At 38.4% G+C, this 24,821-nt stretch overlaps 1 protein-coding gene across 2 annotated transcripts in view; it reads right to left on the reverse strand.

Moving 5' to 3' along the window:
* LOC145978928 (sodium/potassium/calcium exchanger 4-like) overlaps window positions 1-24,821 on the reverse strand; it is a 60,149-nt gene that overhangs the window by 24,759 nt on the left and 10,569 nt on the right. For both annotated transcript variants that reach the window (XM_083111916.1, XM_083111914.1), the window contains exons 2-5: window positions 23,278-23,472; window positions 17,159-17,346; window positions 15,727-15,874; window positions 1,959-2,060 (exon numbers count right to left, since the gene is read on the reverse strand). In XM_083111916.1, the coding sequence (XP_082968042.1) occupies window positions 1,959-2,060; window positions 15,727-15,874; window positions 17,159-17,346; window positions 23,278-23,472 (633 nt within the window). The remainder of the gene's footprint in view (window positions 1-1,958; window positions 2,061-15,726; window positions 15,875-17,158; window positions 17,347-23,277; window positions 23,473-24,821) is intronic.

Raw genomic sequence — 24,821 nt, forward strand, 5'->3', positions numbered from 1 at the left:
TTTCTAAGCTTAAAAATGTTCAATGTGTGCACCACGGGTGACACGGCACACACATCGGCACGATAGTCTACACTCCCTTCAACATTGTCCTGTCGATAGTGTTTATCGCTGCGATGGTACGCTCCCTTAGGGGTGCGATATCACGATGCATTGGTGGGACGGATACTCTGTCTTTGAAGAAACCCCACAAAAGGATGTCCGGTGATCTTGGGGGGACCTTGCATAAAGCACTGTGAGTGGTGTCAGTGATTTGAGTGTCGCCTAGCGGCAGGGATGTGAACTCTCAGCTTAACAAAACATGCACGCACAAACTGTTTGCGTTCCTCGATCGTTTTGGACTGGTTTCATTAACGAAAGTTCAATACCTAGGTAGTTGACTTGTAATAACATTTTGTAACTCCTGAATTATATATGAAACACTCGGTAGAATTGGTATAAAATTTTGTCCCCCCCCCCCGTGGGCACCCCTGCTCGTAGGAACTTCTGCACACAAATTCTTAATCAAGAAGATGATGATTTTCAGCTATGAATCCACATTTCATCTAAGTGGAAAAGTGAACACACATAATGTTCGTATCTGGGGGTCGCAGAATCCAAGGGAAATTCTGCAGCACGTACGGGATTCACTCAAAGTTAATGTCTTTTGTGCAGTATCGAAACAACAAGTTTATGGGCCGTTCTTTTTTATGGAAGAAACTGTTACTGGAATTTCATATCTAGACATGCTATTGGAAGCGGCCCCGGCGTCCACGCAGCGTCGAATGACATTGGTACCTGGGGGAAACCCTGGGTGGTAAAGGCGGTCAGGGGCGTGATGCTGATCATATCACCCCCACTCACGACCGGATCAAGAAAGTGTGGGGCGTTACCCCCACACCCCCTATACGCCTTCATGGCGTGGTGCTAAGCACAGGGGAGCACTTTACCTTTTTTTTTACTTTTTGACATGCTACAAAATTGGCTCTTTCCGTAACTGGAGGATAAACAACACATCATTTGGCAACAAGACAGCGTTCCCCCTCACTTTCATAACGTAGTGCGGGAATGGTTAAATGAAGTTTTCCCCCATCGTTGGATCGGCCGTCATGGTGCAGACGACTTGCATCTTCTCCAGTGGCCTCCAAGGACCCCCTGACCTCACCCCCTGTGACTTCTTTTTCCCTGTAGATCGTGTTTATGTACCACCGCTACCTGCCAGTCTACCTGAGTTGAGATGCAGGATTGTTGCAGCGGTAGAGTCGATTACACCAGAATTGCTAAGTTTAGTGTGGCAAGAAATATACTACAGGCTGGATGATGCGTGCCGTATCACGATGGTGCCCACATTCAACACTTGTAACGTAGGTTATGAAAACTTGGTGAGTTACTCTTTCATTTCATACATGGTTCATATTTTTGTAATGTGTATAGCATAGAAAATATACAAGTTTAAAATTCTGATATTCATTTGTGTACACCCTTTATATTATAGTTTCATAATTGTAATGCAAAACTTATAAAGTAAAATATATTTTCCCAAATTATATAGTATTTTTTCTGTGGAGAAAACCCTGCAATAAATAACAGTTTTGGATTCGTTACCCATCATGGTCTACATGGAGCGGAGGTAAGCAGTTTATTTTCTTTCACATCTAACGTAAACATTTTATAATATCGATAACTTTTATGTAATAAATACCTACTAATTTCACTTCCTGATTTATTTTCACTGATGGTAGAGTTTGTTTACAAACAAATAAAATGAAACCAATCGCCCATAGATAAACAGCAAAAAAGGCGTCGGACTCGGTGGCAGAGTATTTCGCTACGAAGTTAGGAGTCCTGGGTGCAAAACCCTGATTAAGACTTGGATGTATTATCGTGTTTGTTTTGTTGTCCATTCCATTAGTTCGTTATTAACCCAAAAGGAAAAAACACCAAACAGAAAGAAAGAAACAAAGATGTCAGACAAAGCTTACCTGACTCGTGGCTCCTCAACAGGGAACTCCCCTCGTTGCATGGAATCTTCTTCTTGCTTCTCCTCCGCGCCCAGGCTGTCAGGTTGGAGTTGAAATACATCACTGCGAAAGGAGGTAGATTGCGTATTATGGATAGAGCACGAAATGTCGTACGTTTGTTTTACATATAACTTACATGTTCTTGACGACGTTAGTACAGAATTGCTCATTCACTGTAGTTAAGAGTGGCCTGGAGGTTGGCATGAAAGTAGTTTCCTGGCCCGATGCGATATAGAGACACCTAGCGACATATCAGAGGACTAGGAAGAGAACCTTCCTCCCTTCACCACCCCCTCCCCTCCGCGTGACTCCCGCAGTGAGGTTTCCAGGAAAAGGACACCCACCTGTTTCTTTTCATTCTGGTTTCGGAGGCTAAAATTTCTCCACTGGCAAAGCAATTCGCATTTCACTGCTTGCTGGCTGACTCTTGCATGGAGCGAGAAGTGGCAGGCTCCAGAGACAGAACCTTCATCACTGAAGTTTTGATTGAATAAATTTGGTTGATTTATCATACAGTCTCGATATTGTGCCCATGCAGTTTCTAATAGCAGCAACTTCACAAGCACTGGATACAGCTAAGTTGAGACTGTGAGCAGAGCAGTGAACATACAAGGCTGATGGAATTATTTCCTTTACACGTGCCTGGACTCCGTTCAGTTGTCCTGACATTGACGCAGCTCCGTCATATCCTTGTCCACGAATTTTATTTAAGTCTATATTTAATGAACGCAACTTGTCCAACATAGCCTTTGCGATTCCCTTTCCGGTCACATCATACAATGGTATGAATTGTAAAAAGTTTTCTCTCACAACGAATTCTTTTGTGTCAACATAACGAACGCACAGTGATAATTGTTCTATGCCTGCTGTATCTGACGTCTCATCGGCAAGGATAGAGAAGAAGCTGGAGGAATTAAGTTCGTTAACAAGATCTCGAACAATCAGGTCGTTACACGCTTCAATTATTTCGTTCTGTATTCTAGGACGGAAGAATAAGACAACTTGAAACATTTTTGAACTTACGTTAACTTTATTTTGGACATTTTAACATTCTTCAAAGTTATTAGCTACTTTATGAAGTCATTTATCTTCGATATCTGGTTATCGTATGAATGAACAATGGGTTTCATCATTAAGTCACAAGGTGGACTTAAAACACTAGCTCAATCAATCAAAATCACCAAATTTTATCGAAATCTAGGGTAGTGGAGTATCTATATGAAGACGTTCAATAAGTGAGAGCGTTGATTTGCATGTGACAAAGTGGCATCTTGCGTAAAGGTGGAAAACATGCTTGCCTCACGAACCATTCGTGGTTATGTTAGACAAGCATAGTTAAAATTGAGGGTAACATTATAGTTAAAAAAGGTGTTAATAATGATTTGTGTATGTGTGTGTGTGTGTGTGTGTGTGTGTTTGTTTGTTTATATTGTGTGGTAGTTGTGGTGTGTTTGTTTATATTGTGTAGTAGTTGTGGTGTGTTTGTGTTTATATTGTGTTATAGTTGTGATGTGTTTGTGTGTGTCTTGTGTAGTAGTTATGCTGTCTAATGTGTTTGTGTTCGTCTTGTGTAGTAATTGTGCTGTCTAATATGTTTGTGCTTGTCTTGTGTAGTAGTTCCTCCATTCATATTGGGGGTTAGGCGTAGAGCTGACAACTCTGCACTGTAAAAAGACATGTCAAGAAACAGAAATATAAGGCCATGGATGTTCCCAAGGTAAAATATTCCGGAGGTAAAATAGTCCCCCGTTCGGATCTCCGGGTGGGGACTACTTTGGGAGGTCCCTGGACTAAGGATAAGATCTATGTTAGGAATAAGGATATTAAATTAGGCACCTGGAATGTTCTGAGCCTTTACCGGCCTGGGGCATTTCAGTGTACAGTTAATGAGATAGGGAAGTATAAATTAGATGTAGTAGCTGTCCAGGAAGTTAGGTGGCCAGGAGAAGGGAATTGTAAAACTAAAAATTATACTTTTTTCTATGGTGGTACTGAAAATCATAATTTTGGAACAGGCTTTTTCATAAATAATAGAATTATCTCGGCTCTTAAAACAGTAGAATTTATTAATGATAGGATATCATATGCAGTTTTACAGGGTAGGTGGTGTAAAATTATTTTAATAAACATACATGCACCAACGGAAGCTAAAGATGATAATACTAAAGATGATTTTTATACAGAGTTAGAACAGGTCTTTGATAAATTTTCTCAGTATGATATGAAAATTCTGTTAGGTGACTGTAATGCACAGATTGGCAAAGAAGAGACATTTAAACCCACGATTGGTAAAGAAAGTCTTCACGAATTAAGTAATGATAATGGTATAAGATTGATTACTTTTGCAACCTCAAAGAATTTAATTGTGAAAAGTACCACTTTTAAACATAAAGATATCCATAAATATACCTGGTCTTCTCCAGATGGTAAAACTCATAATCAGATAGATCATATTCTCATTGATAAGAGAAGGCATACTAGTATAATTGACGTTCGTACACATAGAGGTGCTGACTGTGCCAGTGACCATTATTTAGTAATTGCTAAATTAAGAGAAAGACTCTCAGTGATAAATCATAAGCAACAAAATCTAAAAGTTATAAAATTTGATACAGGAAAGTTTGCTGATGAAAGAATTAAGAAAGATTACCAAATTAAACTGTCAAATAGATTTGATGTTTTGCAGGATTTAAATGATGATGAAAATATAAATGAAACAGACGTAAATAAGAATTGGGAGCACATACGTAATGCAATAGAATCAGCAGCTAAAGAAAGTATAGGATACCATAAACCGAGAAAAAGTAAGCCATGGTTTGATAATGAATGTTATAATCTAATAGAAATAAGAAATCAGGCTAGACTTAGGTGGTTAAATAACTCTGATGATACAAATCTAAGCAATTATAATAGAATAAAGCGAGAAGTTAACCGCACGTTTAGAAGTAAAAAAAGAGATTACTTGAAAAGCAAAATTAACGAAATTGAAATAAACAGCAAAAATAAAAATATCAGAGATTTATATAAAGGTGTAAATGAATTTAGAAAGGGGTGGCAACCTAAAGTAAACTTGATAAAAGATAAAGATGGTGATTTTCTAACTGATCCAAGCGATATTCTAAATAGATGGAAGAACTACTTTAATGACCTTTTAAATGTCCATGTAGGAGATAAATCAGAAGTAAATGAAGTACACACAGCAGAACCTTTAGTTCCAGAACCTAACTTGACTGAAGTTAAAGATGCTATTAAAAGGCTAAAGAATAACAAAGCACCTGGCATTGATTTAATACCAGCTGAGTTAATTAAATATGGTGGAAATTCATTAATATGTCAAATTCATAAATTAATTTGTTTAATATGGAATAAAGAAGAAATCCCTCAACAGTGGAAAGAATCCATAATTGTTCCTGTGTTTAAAAAAGGTGATAAAATGAACTGCAATAATTACCGTGGAATTTCTCTACTCTCAACAACATACAAAATATTGTCTAACATTCTTTTAACAAGACTAACCCCATATGCTAATGAAATTATAGGTGATTATCAATGTGGATTTAAACGTAACAGATCAACTACAGATCAAATTTTTCACATCAGACAGACACTTGAAAAAAAGTGGGAATATAATCAAAATGTCCATCAGCTATTCATTGATTTCAAAAAAGCATATGATTCGGTCAAAAGAGATAAATTATATAATATATTAGTAGAGTTTGGAATACCTAAGAAGCTTGTTAGTATGATAAAAATATGCACCAGTGAAACAGAAAGTAAAATTCGTGTGGGTAATAATGTGTCTGACAAATTTACAATTCATGATGGGTTAAAACAAGGAGATGCATTATCTCCATTGCTTTTTAATTATGCCTTAGAATATGCTGTAAGGAAGGTAAGAGAAACTAAAGAAGGACTAAAATTAAATGGTGTGACTGAGTTGTTAGCATATGCAGATGATGTAAACTTACTGGGGGATGATGTGAGTACAATTAAGAATAATGCTAAAATATTTTTCAAAACTGCTAAAGAGATAGGTTTGGAAGTTAACAAAGAGAAAACTAAATATATGCTTACAGGGCGAAACCAAGTGTTAGGTAATAATCAAAATCTAATTATTGATAACAACTCGTTTGAAGCAGTTTCCAAATTCAAATACTTAGGAGTAATATTAACAAATGAAAATTCTATTAAAGAGGAAATAAAAAGTAGGCTCAATTCAGGAAATGCATGTTACTTCTCTCTTCATAAACTTTTATGTTCTCGTTTAATATCTAAGAAACTAAAAGTTAAAATATACAAAACAGTAATTTTGCCTGTAGTATTATATGGGTGTGAAACTTGGTCCCTTACATTGAAAGAGGAACATAAATTGAGAGTATTTGAAAATAAGATCCTTAGGAAAATCTTTGGACCTAAAAGGGATGAGGAGACAGGTGAGTGGAGAAGGTTACATAATTTAGAACTACATAATTTGTACTCATGTCCAGATATTATTAGAATAATTAAATCAAGAAGACTTAGGTGGGCAGGCCATGTGGCACGAATGGGAGAGGAAAGAGGAGTTTACAGGATTCTTGTTGGGAAACCAGATGGTAAGAGACCTGTAGGAAGGCCAAGACGAAGATGGAGGGACAACGTTGAGATGGACCTAAAGGAAATCGGTAGGGATGGGAAAGAGTATATAGATCTTGCTCAAGATAGGGACAGATGGAAGGCCTGTGTTGCTGCAGCCATGAACCTTCGGGTTTAAGAAGGCTAGAGAGTTAGTTAGTTAAATTTGGTTGATTACAGTGGCTACTATAATTTTGTTCAATTTTCTTGTTGAGGTTGGAATTATCAATTGAGAGTAAAGAAGGAGGTAGAGAATATAAGTTGAAAGAAAGTATTTTTTTGAAGGGGGTGTTTTTTTTATACAAAATCGATATATAATAATAATGATAATAGTAAGGCAAGAATTAGTAACAATTATTATTTCAACTATTAACGAATCGAGTCCCTATTAGAGATGGGCAGGAGCGAAACTACCTGGAATTTAAAAAGGGGAAACGTGGACATGCGTAATAACATATGGAAAAACTGAAAAGGAGAAAGACGGACAAAACAATGTAACAAAATGTACAGTAGTAACAAAGATGTCAGGAAACAATAGTATAATATTGAACATACACTTTGATGAAGTAGTTTTCTTTGTTATGATCTGAATTAAGTCCCTTTGCACAGTTCTCATCGTTGGAGTTCACAGCAGCTTTAATCGGCCAAGGTTGATTGATTTTGTTTATTTTATTTTACTTCGCCTTTCTGCCACTCTTGGCTAATGATGATATGATGTAATCGATAAAGAGACGCTCACGAAGGACACGTATGCCCAGACCGGATTCGAACCCGGGACCACTGGCGTCGTAACGAAATGAGATAAGTACTCCGCCACGGGGCCGGCTAATCGGCCAAGGGTGGGGACAAACTCTCAGTGGTGATGGGAATCCCCTGTGGAAACATATGACCAGTTCCTGCATCACATTAGTTGCTCTCTCTAATTGTGATTTTTCCCAATGTTAATTGATTGCTTCCCAAGTGAAATTTCAGTCCAACTAATTATAGTATGATCTTCAAGATCAGCACTATACGTGTTACAAAGTAGTCTTAAAAATATCGCAGTGAATTGGTCAAAATAAAGTGACAGAATTTCGAGGAGAGGCCGAGCCTCTGTGGACCCACACATGGCTACGCCAATATACGTAAGTAAACCCGTGTTGCTACAGCCCCTGAGGGCCAGAGCCCACCTACCGACTGCCGGCCTCACTTCCAGTCCAACCAGTTATGTGCGGTCAGCACGACGAACCCCTAATCTTTGTTGTAGGTTTCCGTGACTCATTCATAGCTTCCCAATCTCCTCACGATGGTGGGTGGCAACCGGTCCTATGCACAGGCCGAAATCTCAGGAGAAAAGTTGATACGTTTCCCCTAAGAGACTCGAACCTGCGCGCGTCCCGTAGACGGAACTCAAAGCATGATGCATCGGACCATACAGTCACAATGCAGAACAGCAGGCCCGTAGCCAGAATTTTATTTCGCGGGGGAAGGCTCATCCCTTATCAGCAGCTGCCATCTAAGGGCGAAAAAGTGGGGAATAGAACCCCTGAGGATGAATTTCTCAGTATATTACAAGTTATTGTACAAGATGTTTAATGTAAGTAAAATTAATCACCGCTATACCCTATTTTAATTACATATTTGTAGGATTTCGGAACGGTCTTCAGCCTCACCCCCCCCCCCCCGGTCACGTGCCTGCGGGAGAAAATATACATAAGTGCTGATCCCTTATTCTGATTGGCGTTTTAAGAATAGAATATCCTTCAGATCATCTCTAAGACATGGTCTTTTAAAAATCAGTTCTAGAGAAGAAACCTTGTCCAATTCACGTTTTTAACTTGTTTCCTTGTGTAGTTTTTAAAGCAGAGAAAAGTTATCACAATTGGTAATCTGGTGAACAAGATCGACGTCGAATATGTAATTGAAACAAAAATTTTAATGTTCGTACCACGAAAAGTTTATGTTTCACAATTTTGATTGAGCAGAGGGGGCTCTCTCACTGCACCAACCGCCGCCAACCTTATGATAATCGTTTGAGTATCTTGAGTTTCTGTTTTAAGTCTACTTTATATACAGATAGACTAATCGGGACTGGATTTATATGTATAGTGGGATTGAACTAACTATTAGGCGTCCACCGGATACCAAACTCGGGACATTTTAAATTACAAGGGTCACCTTTACCATTATGCTATAGGGGATGCAAAATATATCTGAAACTAAGAAGAAATTTTGAATGGAATGTAGAACGTAGGAGGCACCGTTCACATTGAAGGGGAAGACGCCAGGAAATTCTCCCTCCACTTTCCTAACCTGTACATCTCTAATTTGATTCTCAGCGAAGGCAAGAATTTTATCCAATATTTTATATCACTTTTGTTATTGTTAATGAAGAATTCGAAGTAATAATTTGTCTTTAAATCTCAAGTTAGAAAGTCAGCAAAAAATATGTTTTTATACTAAATTTTACATTAATTGAAGATTTGCAAAGAAACAGTAAACCTTTATGTTGGTTGATTGATTTAGTGTTTTAAGTCCACTTTATGCACAGTAAGGCTAAGCGGGACTGGACCTACAGTTTAAAGTTGAATCCGAACCACTATGTGCCTCCACCGGGTATCGAACCTTGAACCCCTTGATTACAAGGCGACGACGCTACCACTGCACCATCGGGGAGGCCAGTGTAAACCTTTTCGTAATCATTCCACTCCAAAAACAGATGTTTCTGTTAGAGCCACATCAAGTTTGTTTGGAAGTAGTGATGTTCTATGACACACACACACACACACACACATATCTCCTCAACAGGTCCTATAGACCAGCAATGTCAAACTCAATTCGTGAGTAGGGCCGCATAACGATAATGTCAAAACTATCCGGGCCACACATCTAGAACCCCAACACCTTAAAATCCAGAACTAAGTGGTTCGACCCTATGGGGCCGAGGGGGGGATTCCAGTGATTATTATTGCAGCATCGATATGTAAATTATATAGACCTCCCCCCATATTTTTTCATGGTTATAGTATTTTACTTGTTACTTTCGAGTATAAATTGGTTACAATTGTAACTGTTTGTTGCAATTATAGTTTCGTTTCGCACAGATTTCACTGTTTTTTTTAACAAGCTTCTGAAAAGTCTGCAATAAGTTTTTTTGTTAGCATGAAACTCTTAATGCAGACAACAAATGTTTTGTCAGTCATTCTTGATCATTCGGCTGTTTCATTAATCTTAATTATGGAAAACAACTTTTCACCAAGGCAAGTGCATCCAAAATTAATAAAATTTCTACAGCAAAATAGCTTATTCGAGGATATTGCTATTGGAGATATAAGAAAAATCAAGGATAGCCCACCTTTACGAGTTGCACTGCAATTAAATAAGTTCCATTCGAAGTCAGGACTTGCACACGCATCATCAAAAGAAAAGGGAGCAGAGATTATTGCTCTTCGTACCCTCTGAAGTCTTGAAACCTGTTTCCAACTTCATCACGTAGTATTTTTACTGTGGACAAATATTCCTGTCATTCCTGGTATTCCTGAGAAGTTGGGAAGGACAAATTATAACTTTATTAAAAAGTTTTAATATAACGAAAGACTGTAATTTGCAAAATGGCCTCCACTTCCTTCAAAATATCAACTCTTGTGTCACGGGGAGGAATCATTCAAGAAGTTTTACTGTCATATCAAGATAAGAATCGCATCCACGAATGAAGGGAGCTAACCGAGCTAGCTCACAGACGTCCGTAATTTCGCATATTGTGAGCGAAAAGGCAACAACACGAACAATTTTCGCTTTCAATTGTTCATTGACTAAGTCATAAATCCTCTTCTCAACTGTATTTCTGATTTTTTTATTAGCGTTGCTTTTCTGCCACGTTTTCCTAATGGCGACGATGAGGATGAGTAATGATATGATGAAATTGATGAAGAAAACCCATGCTCAGGCCAGGATTCGAACCCGCAACCTCTGGTGTCGCAACGGGTTGTGCTAACCACTCCGCCACAGATTATGGCAAATTTATTTCGTTATAAAGAAATACTTCTGAATGAATTTACTTTATCAGGGTACACAATTTCTACGCTTTTCAGTATTCACTTCACAACAAAAGTAAGCATTTCACTTGAAAAATCTACATTCCTCTTCTATAGTCCTTTTCTTACTCCAACGAAGTTTGGGCAGTAATATGGTTCTCTGAAACTTTTACAGAAACTGGCTTTTCTTCCAGGTAAATCCTTGAAAATCAAGAAACAGACTCATAGGCGACAGAAAGTATGCACGCTGCCCTCCCCCAGCTGGCAAGATATTTTTGTACTTCAGAAGTAACCTGTAAATCAGCTTGCTTAGTTGACACAACACCTAGTCTATAATGGAATGTATACCTGTGTAGGGAAAATTGGTCAATGTGTTGAAGTTTGGATGAGTTTGTGACTACATCACGTAGTTAAGGTCGGCAAAATTTGTAAAAAATAGAAACTGCCCTGGCGAGGAAATTAATGTCAAATAGATAAAGAATATAATATTTATTGAGTATGAAAAAATGATGTTACTTTCAGTTGACGAAAGTAAAATTCCTGGTAATATTTTGCATGTTATTATAAGTAGTAATAATTCTTGCATAAATCTTCTTTGGTACTGTCATTCAAAGTCGTATTGCTTACCAATATTTTTGTGGAAATAAACAATTTGCGATTAAACAACAACCTTATTTTCATTACTTAATTCAAGTTATTTTGTGATCTCATTATTTTCATTATTTAATTTTTGTACTTGGTAAGTCTTTCGGGGGAAGGTTGGGACACCTGGACCCCCTAAATACGTCCTTCGCGGTAGGGGTCGAGATAAAGTTACTGTGTCACTGGTTCCAATTCACGGTAAATATGCTCTGCTTCTCTACATTCAAACATACACAAACTCATGGCCTTCCTGCTTTCTTGCCTGGGAAAGAGGCAATAAATCAAGCTGTGACAGCTACGGGACCTTCTGAGGAGGGGACGGAACCCAGCTGTGCAGAGGATTCAAACACCCGCGCGAACTAGCTCTCACCGTCAGCCTGAGGCAATTCGAACAGAGACATCTAATGGCCAAGCGGCGAACTATGATGAATGAAATTCGGCTGAAGCGGCCGTATCTTTCGCCGTCGATAATACATGACATTTTTAAACAATCATTTTTGGCTGTGCAAGTGACTTTTGAAAGAAAAGCCCTCCCCAGCTTAGTCGTAAAAGGATTGAGCATTACGTTAGTATGCATCATAATGGCCATTTTCGTTGGTGCTACCCACAAATCGTATTACCATTCTGTGCATATTTACGTATTTCCTTATGGGAAATTGAAAAAAAATAATGGAATTTGTGCACATTTATCGAACTGAAATTTCATAAATGTGTCATGTACTCAAAGTTTCATAAAGTAAGTTCACATCTACTGTGTGTTTTCCGGCAAATTTTTGTCCTAAAACGTTATATTCAACAAAATGCAAAAAAGCCCATGTTAAATTTAAGCACTTTCCACGGCGACCTTCGCCAAACTCCACCTCCCTCTTAATAGAACTGTCTCTGATAGATACCATGGCCAAACCATGGCTTTGTTAATTTGCTGGCACTTCAAACCAAGACGCTCGTTCATCTTTAGAAAGTTATCCGGGTAAGGCAAAAGTTTAGCTTATTGATTCATATCTGAACTAAACGCCAAGACATGGATTGATAGAAAACTCTTAAATTTTACTGCAAGTTAATTGATGTTCAAGGTGTTGATGGCACAGCAGATTATATTCCCATTCTTCCCAGAGGCACATAATTTATTGTTAGTATTATTAATCCTCGAATATGAAATCAACTGAATTAGAGATGCAATGTTTCAGGCTGTGCAGGTGCTGTAGCATTGGAGGGGAGGGGGGTAGAAGAGCAGCGTCCTTGATATATTCACACAGAAAGAAAAAAAATAAAGAGGAGGTGCACACTTCCCAGATTTGGGCTGAAAGTGTCGCTGAATCGTCACGACAACCCCTGTTCCTGTGATTTCAATTATGCAATGCCTTCTCTCAATTTGAGGTTGTCATCTAACATGCGCGCGCACAGAAGGAAATGGACAGAAAGCGAAGAAAAAGGGGAGGGAGAACTCCTGAAGATGCCCAACCTCCACCTGCATACATTCAGGGGGTAAGCGCTTAGTGCCCTGGTGCCTTTAAAATAAACCAGGGCATCAGAACCGCGGAATTTCGGTTCCCCCGTTTTTCATTTCCTCTTTCTTTATTGATACATTAAATTATACATGTTTGAGGCGATAACCCACAACTGGTTAACGTCTCGTGGATATTGTGGACCAAGATTGTTTCGGCGTACCAGAAAGAAGCTTGGTTTACAGTTCAGATTTTTTTTGCTAGTAGTGCAATAAAATAAAATGCATATATACTTGTATTTATCAGTATGTTAGTAATAGAACAAGGTGTAATATGTTATGACAGGGGGAGTAGAACGAGTGTTATTTCTTGAAGGATATTAAATATGTACGAGTCTCTAAAATGTGAGAGTTATTAAATAATAATAATAATAATAATAAAAATAATAAATAGAAAAGAAAGAAGAAGAAAACTATGTGACTAAATATAGAGTTCCAAGGGTGAAGTAAGGCGATATATGAGAAGAGAGGCGATCTTGCTGAGGGGCCAGCAGGAAGTGCTCGTACTAGGAAGGACGTCAGTAAGGAGATGGTTTTCCTGGAAACGTCAGGAGGGTATATGGTTCCCGGGATACTTCATGAAAGGTTAGGGCTGGGAAGGTGAGATAAGAAGAAGGGGGATAGTAACAAAAGAGGTTATATGAATAAGAATACTTGACGTGTTAAAGTGGAAATAGTTAGTGCGGTTAGTGGTTAATTTCTGGGTCTAATCCGTGCTAGAGAGTCTATTGGAGATTTCCGGGTAAGCGGGTGTTCACATCATCTGTCTTACATCTGCAGCCTGCCTTTCGGTCGGCACCAAGTTACCTAATCTTCTAGAGGACCCTTCCTTGATTCCTAGTCTCGGCTTTGGTGTCCATCCAATGGATTAGGTCGTTGATGTAGTTGATTCAGTATCCTGCATGATCTTCTTGTTGGAAGTTCTTGGTTGGTTGGAGGTTGAATAGGTGGTGGCGTGTGATTTCTGGTTTTGAATTTGCATATTCCTCGTTAGATACAAGCTCTCCCAGGAAATTTGGAACTTCGAAGTCTTGTTTCGAGCGGATAAGCTGGTAAGTGTCAAAGTTTGGTAAGTTATCTCTCAGTTGGAGAATTCGGGGATTGGTTGAGGGACAATGGAATACATTGTGCTCAGGTGTGTCCACTATATTATCACAGGATTCACATAATTTCTTCTGCCTTTGATTAAACCAATGTAAATGTTGGCCGTAAGGGCCATGCCCGGTTAAGAAGTGGACTAAGCCTCCTGACGGTAGGAAATGACTCATTTCGAGTCTTTCTAAGACGTTTGGAATAAAGGAGAAGGGCCTTCTTCCCCGCGGAACGTTGGACCATTTTTCTTCCCACTCTTGTAGGATCTTTCTGTTGATATCTGCCGCAGTGTGAGCATATTCTCCTAGGAAATCGCAAATTTTATGTTCTTTGTTCTTTTTAAAATAAAAAGACATATAACAAGTGAAAAACTTTGGGCCCATTATTCTTCATTTCATTCCGTGATTGCTCGATTACAGATTTTACGAACCTCGCCACAGGCCTTTCTAATTGCACCATCTTTTTAAACAGCCCTCTGTAAGTACACTGAGAATTTAAAATTGGCCACACTAAAAATAGTAAAGCAATTTGAATGAAATTGATATGTAAATAGTCAACTAATTTATAGCTCAAAGCAATTTTATATAAGTCAAAACTTTGAACTTCTCCGTGTGATCTGAACACAAATTGAAATATTTCAATAAAAGCGCACGTGTTGTGTAAGTGCTCTGTCTCTGTAGAGAACAATCGAAGTTACCACTGTTTCTTATCTCATTATCTAACTAACTCTCTAGTCTTCTTAAACACAAAGGTTTATGGCTGCAGCAACACAAGCCTTCCATCTGTCCCTCTCCTGGGCAAGATTAATCCAATCTTTTCCATCCTTACCGATTTCCTTTAGGTCCAGCTCATTATCTAGGGAAAGTATTTCAAATAAGTATTTTGTTCAGAGATAAAATGATAGAGGAAAAGGTCTAAATATTGGCCCCCCTTTTTATGTTGTCATTTTCGGAGGAAAAAATTAATATATCAAGCACCTGCCATTAAAATGCATATCTATGAAATATATACTTAAATGTAATAGCATGCTAAAGCATAGAAGGTCTCCATTTTTTTTAAAAAAAAGCAATTTCCAAAAAATGGTAAAATGATGTATTTCAAAATTGTGGTCTAAATATGGGCTACTAGTGGCAATATCACAAAAGTAATTAAAATTTAAAAAAACAGTCATTCACCGCTAAAACATAAAATTCATATTTATGAATAATCTGTTGTTTTGAAAATCACGCGGAATGGGAAAAATCGAAATTAAGAAAAACATCCAAATATTTGTTGAAACTGTGATCTCAGCATTAGACCTCATGTCATAGCCCATATTTAGACCATCACGCTATTTTTTTTCTTCAATTTATTTTCGCTCTCTGCGGTACATATTTCACAAACAAATCATGGCATTATAAAAGACCACATTTGTGTTTTATGTACCGCTAATATCATAACCTATAGAAAGCAGATGAGAATTCAGAAAACGTTGACTTAAAATGTAAGTGCAAAAAAATTTCGGAGGCCGCAATTCTATAACAGCGTCCAAAGCCGAAACTAACCACCACTTTCTCTTGCGAATTGGCGCCGCAACCTTTGTCCTTGACAGATAACCAGTTCCAATAGCCTCTGCCAGGCTGCATCACCCGGGAGCGCTATTAACTCCAAAACCCATATTTAAATCTTGATCCATATTTAGACCATCTTCTCTATATATTTTCTGTGATATGGAAATATAATTTTTGTTTTGTAAATGAACTTTGCTACCTGAATAAGTCAGGTGCCCGGTGTCACTTGTCTGGAACATATTGTAATGTAATATTTGCATTCATTTGCTTCAAATACTTTACCATTTCTCCGTGAAAAATTTTATAAAGTGCCTCACCTAAGATGTAGAGGCCGTAGAGCAGGACGAGCGCGAGGGCCTCGTACCACATGACGATCTCGTCGAAGATGACCAGGATGAGGCAGACGACCGTCAAGCCATAGGCGATGGAGTCCCTGGTCAGTGGCCACCAGTCAAGGATCACAACCTGAGAACGAAACAGGAATTTCTGGAAGTGACTCTGCTACAAGTAACAGTTACTTACTTTAGCATCAGTAACTGGAATCTCAGCTTACTACCCTTCTTATAACGAATAGGCTTGCCAGCTGGATGTCGATCCGAAATATTTCTTGCTACATTCCACGCGTCCGTAGGTGAGTGAGTGTCACCACTTGCCTTTTAAATATTTTAAATATACTGTTTGAACTTCAATTTGATTTTAAAATTGTGGGAGCGTCAGCACTTAGGCTATTTTGCTCCCGTCACATTATACGGGGGCCAGCCCCTTATCATTACAAAGAACAACTCTACCGTTGCATAATTAAAAATCTTAAAATGTTCTGACTTCTGTTAAAAGCTGAGGCTGTGGCCGCGGTGGCTCAGTCGGTAACGCGTCTGACTACCATGCTAAAGGTCCCGGGTTCGATCCCCGGCCGGTTCAAATCCGGGAACTTTTCTAACGGTTGAAGCGGCCCCGGCGCCCACCCAGCGTCGAATAACATGGGTACCTGGGGGAAACCCTGGGGGGGTAAAGGCGGTCAGGGGCGTGATGCTGATCACATCACCCCCACTCACGACCGGATCAAGAAAGTGTGGGGCGTTACCCCCACACCCCCTATACGCCTTCATGGCGTGGTGCTATGCACAGGGGAACACTTTACCTTTTACCTTTTTTTGTAAACGGGCACTCAGCACACATAAGGACAACAGGACAATACAAACAAAATTATACTGGCCATGGGGCCAGTCGCCAGAGCCTCGTTAGTCTTCAGTCCAGGGTGTACTAACGTGGAAGTGAGGTTGACATTTGGGTGTACTACGTGGAAGGTCACCCATTACACCCCTTAAATATACTGTTAATTGCGTACAGATTAGAATGACATTATAAAACAAAGTTTTGTGAACGATTTAAAAAATGGAGAAACTCGAATTACTTTGAAAAAATCCGTGCAGAATATCCAATATGGCGTTGCATTTATAATTTTGGTTCCTACCTTAAAAAATTGTCTCTGCCGGTGTGTAGATAAAATGTTGAAACTTTGATGCTTTTTCCCCAGGAACGCACAATTTTAAAAAAAGTTAACTTGTCGGCTATACTAGAGAGAGAGAGAGAGAGAGAGACAAAAATTGAGAGAAATAGAGGAAGGGAATGACACAGAAAGAGAGAGAGAAGGAGAGAAATAATAGATATAAGAGAAAGAGAGACTAATGGAGGAAAAGAAGGACAAAGGAAGAGATAAGACAAGGAAGAGGAGATAGAAAATTTGCCTACCTTTCCGACAAACAACCCACAGCAAGCGGCAACCGCAAGAATGTTGAACACTGCGCTTCCAACAATGGTTCCAATTCCAACGTCCCCCTCCGTTACGAAGGTGGCGATGACGTTGATGAATAATTCAGGGGAGGAAGTGGCTCCAGCCATGAACGTGGCACCTGCTACGTCCGTCGACATATCCATCTCTGGAAAAGAAAACAATCACAATTGCTCCAGGCTGGTTGCTAAAGTAGGTGTTTCAGTTTAAAAAAATGAATATGTCTTTAGGTTCAAAATGAAAATGAAAAATATTATCCTGCATTTTCTTCACCAATGATTCCTGATTGTAATAAACTTTCTTGTGACTGCCATCTTTCGAACCTTCGCTTCATACGAGGACAAATTCCTGACTGGGTTCGATTCCCAACGGGGGCACATTGTGCAGTGGTTCAGGTACCACTTTAAACTGCACGTACAATTTCCGATTGGCCTATCTGAGCATAATGTGAACCTTACGAGCGCTAGGTGGGGTTCGGCATACATCAGGAGGTCCGGAGAATTTGACTTCTGATGTTAGGTTAGGTTAGGGCGGGGTGTGTAAGTCGGCGCTGGTCGACAACCACTGCGGAGGAGGAGTAGGACGTAAAGTCCCTCGTCCATCATAACTCGTTAACCGTTGTTGTACACTTCGCAACATCTTATTTGACCGCCCTGAAAAATTTCAAAGTCCGGAATTCGTAAATTTGGCAGCATGGCGCTTCAGAGCCAACTAAGAGTAGCCAACTTTGCAACATTTCCTCTTCCTGAATGAAAACGCTCGTGATGTTTTTTTCATTCTCTCACATTCCATAAAGTAAAGATACCCTAAAGCAGTAATAAAATATATGAGTAGACAAAAAAATGTTAAGTAGAAATACGAATGTTGAAAATATTACAAAATTCTTCGTTCTGAATTTGAAAATAGGAAAATATATGTGCATTGTGAAACACTGAACAGGTTCTCATCCACCTGGAAAGAATTGCGGTCACATGTGAATGCAAGAAGGCAAATTTATGATGATTTTATGCGAAATGTTTAGTAAAGATACTTTGCACAACACCAAACGATTCTGTAAAGTGTGTCTTTTCCTTGGTTCTTGGCGAAAAATGGTTCGAAACTCCGGCACAATGTTGCTTCAACTGAGATTAACGTGCTTTACTGAGCTTTCTGTTAGCAATCTCCTGGAGTAGTTGGTTAGATGACAGAACTTTCATTTTTTTACTGTTTTCGTCAAGATCGAAACATCGTAGGTTCAAATCCCACCCTTTCCTTATTACTTTTTCCTTTTTATTTACCGAGTACGAAGTGTTCTAATAATGTAATATAATATTATATGATATTACTGTAAATATTTATGTGATGCATGCTCAGTGGCGGCGATTGGGTTTCAAAACTGATGGGGCAAGGTGGGGAGGGGGGGCAAGGACAGTTCCTTTCCCTTGGTAGATAATGTTAAGCATAGTGCGGGGTCATCTGCCCCTCCACACTCCATAATCGTCGCCACTGTGCATGACTCAAGTAATGCTTCTACTAATGTTTTTAATCTTTCAGTGATTGGCAGGATTTTAGGAAATAATTTTCCTTTCATTCAGCTGTTATAAGTTAACACATATTAAGAACTTACACATGTCAACTTTCTGCATCCGGAAATGCTGGACATAAATCCCATAAATATCAACGGAAATATCCAAGAAACGTAGATAAACATTCTCGTCCAAAGCCGTTTACTTCCCGATAAAGATTTTGCAAAGAAGTAGGTTTGAACCCATGACCTTCCATTCCATAAGCAAACGATCCCCCTACACCACACGGTTCACGTTATTTTATGCACTCGGTTCGAATCCCACTTTAAACTGTAGGTCCAGTCCCGATTAGCCTTACTATGCATAAAGTTGACTTAAAACACCAAATCAACCAATTCATCTCCTTTCAGAGTGGGCCTTCTATGATACTGTAGTCAGCCAGCATCCGAAAATACAGTTCTGCTTCGCGTATACCAGAGTGTAATTGCATTTAATATTGTGACTAATTTTAGTTTAAAACTACAGATTAAAGCGATAATAGTGTCCAGAAAAAGAACCTCAAAGTAGATCTTCACACAAAGTATTTTAATCCATTGCCAAACATTTCAGTTACGAATAATATTATGCTTTTCCATTGACCGTATTTTCGATTCATGGTGAATTTGCTAAAAGGACCATGTCAAGAAATCTAAATATGCAAGTTTTACTAGTAAATGCATTTAAAATGCACGAAACAACAGGGGAGGAGAAAAATAAATCTCAAAAATAAGTAAAAATGCAACAAAAACTTTTAAAAATACTGACAAATAAACTAAAAGCCAAAAAAGGCCGAAAAATGAAAAAAAAATGTAAAATAGAAAGTGTTTTCCTGCTCTAACTGAATGGAAATGGACATGATATCAGGTTTAGCATTGTTTTTAAGGGTCAGAAAAAAAGTTAATTTTTCATCAACTTCTGGACCCTAATTAGTAGTTATGACCATTGAAAAAGATGGAGGTAGCTTACTTAAAATTTTCGTGCTTAGGGATCGTAACGTCCCTCCCATATATCCACTTCATAATAAAGAAAAACATGAAGTTCATATTTCGAAAATGACTTGGATTTTTCCACCACGAAATTATGTTTTTCATAGTTTGAAGTTCGTTAAATGGACATTTCCACTCAATTTTTTTTACAACAATTTTAAAAACTACACCCCGAAAAAATTACCCCTGCAAGTTCTCGCGTTTCTCTGCGTCCAGTTTAAGGCAAAAACGAGACTTCCAAAGTTGCGAGGCTAGTGTTGCGCTGAAAACACGTTGCCGCCATGTTAATACGTCACTACTTCGAGAGAGCTCGTTTGTCGTCTGCTTCGAGCGTCCAGTTTACCGGGGGTAGCCCACGGTGAGCGAACACGTGCAGCAGTTTTACAAATCTGTACAGATTTAAATAATTGAAGAAGGAGCGATAGTGGAAAGAAATGCTATGCTTTGTAATGATCATTCTTCTATGAAATATCCCTGCTGCTCACGTGCAAGATAAATGAAAGGGTTCTGCTGCGTGCGTGTTCTCAGAATGCGAAAAGTATTGTTTGTAAAATTTGTTGATGACCAAACTTTCACGAAATTTACCGTAACCTATGTAGTGCAAAATAAAAATTTTCACATTCTTCGCTTTATTTATAAAGCCTATTTTACTTTCTTTTCCATAAAGCAATTCCAGTTTGTGTTTCATTTCTGTTGCGCAAATTATGATCAACTATTTTTGGGCCGATAAGAAAAAATACACTGAGAAGATTACATCATTTGCACAGTATATATCAATACTTAGTTTATGTATAATTATTACAAGGAAATAGTGTGTATAACCATGGGCGTATTTAAGGGGGTTTAACGGGTCCCTTCCCCTTTTGGTTCAGTAAAGTTACCACATTACCTGTTCTATCTGCTTGTTCATAAGATTTCTTCGAACTTATTTCATTCTTTTAAATTAGAGACGTATAGGACGGGATACGAATGGGAAGGAAATTACGTAATTCCACACAACAGATGGGACTACAGATCAAATGTATGCAATTTCCTAATAGTTTCGGAATTTCTGCGATAAGAAACAGCATTGAGACTGTCAAATCAGTTATTTATTCCTCCTCGAGTCATCTTCAACAAGCTTCCGGCCAGCAGTGTCCTGGATTTTCACTTACGAAATAAAGCAACCCTAATCATACCAAACGAAGAACGTGAAACGCCCATGTGTATAACATTATATCCCATACTGAAATAGTACGATATATTTTGAATTTTCTACTGCGAAAAAAGCCGTCACTTCTCTTTACACCGAACGCATTAATTGGTTGGTTTACAACCTCACTACTAAGGATCTTATCGAGACGAGAAATGGTAGCCTTGGTCTCGTTCTCGTTGAGAGTTCTAAATGTCTGTCTCGTGTTTATTTGTAAATGTCTTCTTTTACAGTCTCGTCTCCATTTATAAACATCCGTCTCGGTTTCGGAGGGCAATTCTCGTTCTCGTATCAAGTCTCGAAAAATATAGAATTAACGTATGCAATGGCTTATCGTGCAAACTTTCATAGTGCATACATATTATAAATACAAAAAAAACTTTAATTCATGATCTTTTTTTGTTTGTTTGATTCCTCATTTCGACGCTACGAGCCCTCGAAAACTGGATATTATTAATATGAGCTATCTGGAGAAGAGGTAGCGTGCTTGATTCTTACGAGGGATGTCATAGGTTCGATTCTCCACATAGGCAGAATTTTTTAAGGAGTATATCGTTGGGTGTAAAATTTATTCACCGTGCTAAAAAGTTAACATTGGTCTCTGTATTTCACGAGAGGAAAGGAAATAGTAAGAGAAAGTTTTTTCGATGATAGGAGGAAGTCACATGCCACGTGGAATGCGCAGAATCAAGTTACATAGAGCTAAGTCTGTACTGGTGATTTCGAATATTGCAAAGTTAGTGCTTAAAGTTTGTTATGTCTGATACTCGTACTTTCTGTTCAAAGAAGACAAACATTTTAGATACAAAGCAGTGAGGAATGAACGATCATTATGAGGTTTTGAATTTTTGTTTGTCACTCACTATATAAATACTTATTAGTAGTTTCTTATCGAATCAACATTTGTCGCAATAACAATTTATTTATGTTAATTAGCGATTTACTATTAGTTTTAGAAGCATGGTAAGATGGTGGTGAGGGGATTGAGAACAGTCATTACGAAGGAACGGACATAAAATTAGCAATCTTAGCAATGCGAACTCATTAAACGCTCTCCTTCGTTACAGTACTGCACAACATCACTACTTAACATAACTGTGTATCTTTTTTTAGTATATCAAAATCAAATAATCAATATTTTAGGTGCCAGTGAAGAACAAACAATACATAACTTAAATAACATTACATTTTGCATCCTGAATACATATATAGGTGATTTGTGAATTAATCATGATGTGTGTGTTAACACAACATATGAACAATAACTAAAAAGAAAAGTTTTAACTTTAAATCCAGGAAATCTCCAACTTCTAAGGGGAAATATGCGCAGAAGGGACGTCCCTCAAGTGTGCATCGGATTCATTTTTTAAATATTCTAATATCAACGGTATCTGTTCAGTAAACAAAAAAAATGAGAAAAAATAAGGTGAGATTTGAACCCGCGACCTTTCACGCTTGATGAAAAGTAAGGAAAGCAGCGCCTAACCAACTGCTCTACGTTAACTTAATGACGTTATACCCTTAAAAACATATTTTTGTTTATGAAGACTCCCACCTTCCTGTGTTTCAAGCACATTTTCTCGACAAGTCGTGCAAAATATATGTTTTTGAGAACTGTTCGCTATTATGCAAGGTATTGTAAATAAAATGTCGCATAAACTCCTCACAAATTTGCTTCTTTCTGCACAAACATGATGGCAATTTCCTCCAGGTGGAGAAAAACTCTATTCAGTGTTTCAAACTCCCCAAATTTCAAGTCGAGCAAGCAGAATCGTAAATATCCTTCAAGGTTCTTTTTCCAAATTATTATTTCTGTTTGATTGTGTATTATAATAGCGGTTTATAGTTTATATGTTCATGGAAAGTGTTAAATTGAAAACCTATCACCGCAGCGTTTTTCGTCTAGTGGAAAGACCTGCTCAAAGTTGGCTACTCTCACCTGGAGCTGAAGTGCAATGTTGCTAAGTTTACAATTTTGGGACTTAGAATTCTTTCGGGGCTGTCAAATAAGATGTTGCGAAGTGTACGTACTTACGTACGCAATTTTTTTAAACAATATTGCTATTAAAATGACTGAACTATAGTAACGGTACAAGTTTTTAATTTCATGAAAATGTATAATACCACAACAATAAAAAATCGTTGACCTTCTCATTCTTGTTTCAATATAAATGCGAGGGTTAATAAATAACTAAGGTAACATGTTATACAATTAAGAGCATTTACATAAATTTGCGCTTCCAAAGGCAAACGTTTAATTCAACCACTGCTCTCAACCCATATCATCAATTGATCATCCAGCGTGATTACCACGATAACGGGAAAGACACGGAAAAGCAACAAAGAACAAGACTGACCTTCGCACAGGCACTCGAGGGACGGGACGAAGTAGTCGTCGCACACGACGGCCAGGAGGACGAAGAGGTAGCATGAGAGGACGAAGTGCAGGAAGACAGCCCCGTGCCGGAGTTCCTGTTGGCTGAAGATGTCCTGAGGGAAGTTCAGGATGGCAGGATCCGTGCAGTTCTTCCCTTCCTGGAGGAGACGCCGACCTGAGGAGAACAGAAGCCAATGAAATACACGATTCTTTCTACTCGCTATTACAACACTTTTCCAAAGTACTAATCTCAGTACAGGGCCGTTACGTGTGAAATATTTTTAAACTGCATACGCAGAGGGGGCTAGAGTCCCTTCCGAAATTTTGAGAAAATCAATATTTTTAAAAAAGGCAGTAAAGAACTCGGTGAAAAACAGAGTTATGAATGCAAAATTGTCTTAAAATAACCCACGGTTCTCATTTTTTGAGAGTGGAAAGTTTTTAAAATACAAAATATCAGTACCCCCTAGAAAGCAGCTATGCAATATTCACCATTCCAATTCCAGTCCTAAGGTCCCTTGGTCAAGGGAAATGGTTCTGATGCATCCCAAATTCTATATTTGATTGAATTTTTTGTGTTTACAAATATATAATGAGAAACACTAAAGTTTAGCGCACAACTGCATCGCCATGCTTGTAATGAACAGACTTCCGTGGAGGAGTGGTTAGCGCAGAGCTCCACGACGTCAGGGATCACACGTTCTTGGTGAGTGTCCCTTAATTAATTTCATTCTATCATGACTCATCCTCATCGTTGCCATTAACGAAATGTAGCAGAAAAGCGTAAAAATTAATTCTACTATTAATGATTTTTATGGAAATGTTTCACGTCTGCTATCTTGTGACTAGTTTTTTGTTTCATAGAGGTATCTCAGAGAAAGTATTCTTTGGCGAGCAACTGCGCGAAGAAATCCCAGTTCAGAACCAGTATGGCTATGTTTATGAATATAACTGCGTTCATTATCGCACGTATTTTCGTTTACATTAACCCAGATATTTCCGTAGAAGTGCAAGGTCCACAACACACATTGTTAACATAAGATAAGTAGGCAGAAATACAAGAACAGGAATTATCTACATTGTTCTAATTCTGATTACAAGATAAGATTGAAAACTTGCTAATTATTTGAGATAAGTATATTTCTTTTAAATACTACTCTGTAAGTCTAGAACTAAGAAAACTGGAAACTTTCGGCCCCCATTCAACTAAGAACGCGAATTATTGAAATTTATGTTATAAAATGATTTTCAATGCAGAATATTACAACTTTACCAGCAATAAATAGTTGGCCACGGTGGCTCAGAAGGGCGGCCCCTGTGGCGGAGTGGTTAGCACATCGCGCTACGACGCCAGGGGTCCCGGGTTCGATTCCCGGCTCGGCCATGGATGTTTGTGATTGTCTGTCCTGAAAAGTCTTGAAATTGAAATATGAATGAAATGATATGAGTGAATGAAGTGTGATGGGGGAAGCTTCCGCATAGGGGCTTTCCTTTAAAAAAAAAAGAAAAAAAAAAAAAAAAAAA

Source organism: Lepisma saccharinum, chromosome 25 (genome assembly GCF_977018435.1).
Source record: "Lepisma saccharinum chromosome 25, izLepSacc3.1, whole genome shotgun sequence".
Lineage (NCBI taxonomy): Eukaryota > Metazoa > Arthropoda > Insecta > Zygentoma > Lepismatidae > Lepisma > Lepisma saccharinum.